General features: G+C 37.3%; 1 protein-coding gene across 1 annotated transcript; it reads right to left on the bottom strand.

Annotated features, from left to right (window-relative positions):
* Positions 1-257: 257 nt before the first annotated feature.
* Positions 258-3,574, bottom strand: LOC104438522 ((-)-germacrene D synthase). The gene is made up of 7 exons (XM_010051686.3): positions 3,347-3,574; positions 2,664-2,943; positions 1,944-2,319; positions 1,500-1,718; positions 1,251-1,389; positions 869-1,120; positions 258-761 (listed from the first exon to the last, which is right to left on the bottom strand). Exons 1-7 carry the CDS (start codon positions 3,485-3,487, stop codon positions 465-467), a joined length of 1,704 nt encoding a protein of 567 aa, XP_010049988.2. The 5' UTR covers positions 3,488-3,574; the 3' UTR covers positions 258-464.
* Positions 3,575-3,867: the final 293 nt, after the last annotated feature.

Below are 3,867 nucleotides of genomic sequence, written 5' to 3'. Positions count from 1 at the left end.
TTGAAGATGATATGGATAAGTATAATACGATAAGGACCATGCAAAGCAGGTTAGAGTTTATATAGCAAGGGTATCGTGATTGTAGAATCGCAAGATCAGATATATGCGGCCAATAAGTGAAGTAATTTGTCTGAATGTATTAAACTTGGCTACCTTTCTCTTAGATATTGTAATCTGTGCTGGTCACCATACTAAGACTGTCATCAGCATATATGAAAAAATGTTTGATATTTATCAAGAAACTGAACCACTCATTGTATAGAACATTAGTATATTCCAATATCACATTTTTACAGACTCGTTATTTTATTTCATTCGATATCCACAGAAAAAGGGAGCGCTCAAGCTAGAGAAGAGTAATATTTGGGGTTGACACAGAAATTAAAATTACACACAGAGCAGATTTGAAAATTGTTTAATGCAATCTACGATGGCTTGGTAATTAAACTTGTTCTTCCAAACCATCACATTGGCAATGGATTGACGTATAGAGAAGTCACGTGCTCTTCTAACTTGGTTCCAGCATGAGTGTAGATATCTATCTCATCTTTATACACCACATGCATAGCTCGTGCAAAATTGAGAATTCGCACAAGGAGTGGCCTAGGGACGATGGTCGGACAGCGCAACCCTTCGTTAATGTCCTTCCATGCATCGGCCACTTGTTTACGGAGTTCCTCCTTAGCCTCTTCCTCCGTAACTTCGTATTGTTTCATGAAACACTCCACTGAAGATGGCCCATGACCTCTCTCTTGCTCAAACTGTAAACACATTTATTGCCAAAATTATTATTTTTAATCCTATTGATAAAATCTATTAGACAAAATTTATATAAGTTAATGTTGTTCACTAATGAGCTTTCTTATACCTTGTGTCCGGCGATGTCATCCATGAGTCGACCGACTAATTTCACAGCCTTCACCATCTTCGAGTTGCCATATAACAACCAGTCAAAAGCATCTTTTGTTACAAAATCTTCCATTCCCAGCAACAACGTCACCAATAGCAATTCAATAGCAGCGGTTGCTAATGCAATGGGCATGTACTCCTCCATCGTTGGTACGTAGTTTTGGTGGAACCATTTGGCTTCAGCGAAGTACGCTCTCACTTGGTTTTTCATCTGAAGATTCATCCTCAAACATAAAGCTACGTCAATATTCAAGCTTTAAAGTGTTTGGTGGACTTAAATATTTAGTTGCCAGTGGACGGGGAAAAACTGCAATTGATTGATATAACCTCAAATGGCTTACTGCTTCTTTTGCATAGAAGAGTCGGTATGATCGTCCTTTTCTAGTCACCTCATAACCAATTTCATCATACAAATCAAGAACTGTCTTGTAACACGCTTGCATGTACTCTGGTAATCCTTCTTTGGCCTTGACGTCCCAACTGAGTTCAAAGTTCAAAAAGTATCACACTCGACTTTAATAAACAATTGATCAAATTTGAACAAGTTTAGAATTGGTAAATTGAGAAAAGCATTTGAGTGCGAATTATACCTTTCGATTGCTTCTGTGAAGAGTCTTAGTTCTTCCAACGTGCCATGGACATCATAGATGTCGTCGATAATGGAAACCATGCTGGCCACTTTGGTGAGTATTTTCCTGGCGGCTTCATAGTCCGACTCAAAATAAATTATTGACATCCAGAGATACATCTCCACCAGCCTATCTCTCGCAAATGGGAACTTCCTTTCTACATCTAAATTCTTCCACCACCTATGGTTCACCAACAAATCCTATTTAAGGCAAATACTTTCTATGCACTTCATTGAGAGAATTATAGAAAGTATTTAGACCAATGAACCAAAGATAATAACACTCCTTGTAGATTTTACAAATGATTTTTAGTTCAGGATAACTTGAAATTGCACGAATCAATCTATGACAATTGAGTGTTCTTAGCACATCTAGCTATTTCAAACATGCTATCACGAAGTTAACCTTGTAAGGTTGCCAAGTTCCTTCTGGTGTTGCTCTTGCAATAAGTTGAAATCAAGTTTAGCTAAGGCTAGCAAGACTTCATTATGCGAAGGCTCCTCTTGGTAGAGTGGAATGTAATGCCTTGCCTCTAGCCTTGGTATTCCCTTGTGGATTGGTTGGTTTAGGGCATGACTCACTTGTTTTTTGAGGTTAGGGCTTGCTTTTCCTTCATCAATCGACTTGAGGTGAGTCATAGTAAAAGCAAGTGCATCATTCAAAACATCATCGCCATGAAACCTTGTATGGCAAGCTTCAAAAAGACTTAGTAGTCCCTGCACATCAGCGATGAGTGATTCACTGAAATTCCCATTGCTGTCCTTGAACTTGTTAAAAATTTCTGAATGGTCAAACGAAACGTGGGAAAAGATATTATCATGAGATACTATGAAAAATTCATGTTCAACATATAGATCAACTGGAATCGATGGAAAAACGACGTATTAAACCGAGGAAATAGAAGAAGGCACTATTCACCTTTCAAAGCAGGAAATTTTTGTGAAGAACTCAAGATATGAAAATCATATAGAGAAAGTAAACTAACAAACGAATAAAAACTATAGTGAACTAAACATGTTAGCGATATTATGTGTTCACTCTAATCAATCAAATGGACAATCAAATTATTGTCTATGACATAATTGGGCCAACTGATCAATCAATGAGAATTAGAACATTACATACCACATGAAATTGTGTAACCTTGTTGTCGCAACAATCGAAAGAGAAGAGCGATTGTGTGTAGGTGACTGTCCTTGTTGCTGTTGTGAAAATTAAAATAGCTGTCGTGGATTTGTTCAAGCTGCTGATTTATCTCAATTTCAAAATGGTAGGCAATTCCTACACGTTGGATTTGATCAATCAAGTTCAACTTTTGCGAAGGTTTATCGATAGCATCTGTCAACATCTTCCTCACTTCTCCTTTCAATTTCTCAATTCGGTCATCTGATTTGGTAGGAGAAATCTACAAGAAAGTTCGAAAATAATTAGACGACATAAATTGTAAGAATGCAAGAAATATATTAGGTTGCCTGTGACCTAATTAACCGCGATATTTAATGTGAACTGAAATTACCCAAAAATCATTCCATCATGACTAGTTTGTTTCATAGTGAAAAAATCCTTCTACATTTGTTAAGTCATATGTGCATGCCAAAGGTTCACGTAGAAATTTTGAATGATGTAAGGATCAACATATGCGAGGAGTTTCGAATCAACTAGCACTTCTTTTCTTTTTCTTTTTCAAATGCAGCGGAATGGTGGCCAGTCATTCAAGATTATCATTGTCTACGGCCTTAGCTTCTAGAAAACATAAAGATGAAAAAAAATTCCGAATATAAAAAGAAAAAGAACAACTCAAATGCTACCATCGAGTTGGAGTCAGAAGCATATTTGAGAAAATAATCCCTCCATGTGCTTGGAGGAAAATTTGCTGATCGGCGTTCGGGGACGTGGCTTGTTTCTTGAGCAGGAGAAGAAGATGAGATTGCCATAATCGGAAGAGACATTTCTTTTCCGCTGCTTTCTTGATTTAGGTGACTGAACAAAGGTAGATGAATGACAGTAGAGGGCAGAGGCTTTTCTGTGAGTGTCGGAACGTTCTTGATGGGTATTTATAGGCTGCTTTCTTGATTTAGCATGGTATGATGGACAGGTACGTAGAATAGGGAACAGAAAAGCCAAACGTTTATTTTCACAAAAGACGTTTTTTCATTTAATTTCGAGGTCTAATTGATATACCATGTTATTCAAGGTGTACTATACAAAAGTTTATCTCATGAATGCGGCCATGGAAATAGGTGTAGCTCTCTCAAAATTCAACCTCACTATTGTGCGAACTGTTCTAACTGTGAATTTGATCACCTCTCACTAAATTTGATCTTCTAGG

This window comes from Eucalyptus grandis, chromosome 3 (assembly GCF_016545825.1).
Source record: "Eucalyptus grandis isolate ANBG69807.140 chromosome 3, ASM1654582v1, whole genome shotgun sequence".
NCBI lineage: Eukaryota > Viridiplantae > Streptophyta > Magnoliopsida > Myrtales > Myrtaceae > Eucalyptus > Eucalyptus grandis.
This window is presented reverse-complemented; position numbering and strand designations above follow the sequence as displayed.

Excerpts from the sequence above, each read along its gene's own strand:
- LOC104438522 (XM_010051686.3), bottom strand. The coding sequence starts at position 3,487 with ATGTCTCTTCCGATTATGGCAATCTCATCTTCTTCTCCTGCTCAAGAA. Across the intron at positions 2,944-3,346 it reads CTTCTGACTCCAACTCGATG|ATTTCTCCTACCAAATCAGA; the intron begins GTAGCATTTGAG and ends ACTTTCTTGTAG. Across the intron at positions 1,719-1,943 it reads GAACTTGGCAACCTTACAAG|GTGGTGGAAGAATTTAGATG; the intron begins GTTAACTTCGTG and ends GGTGAACCATAG.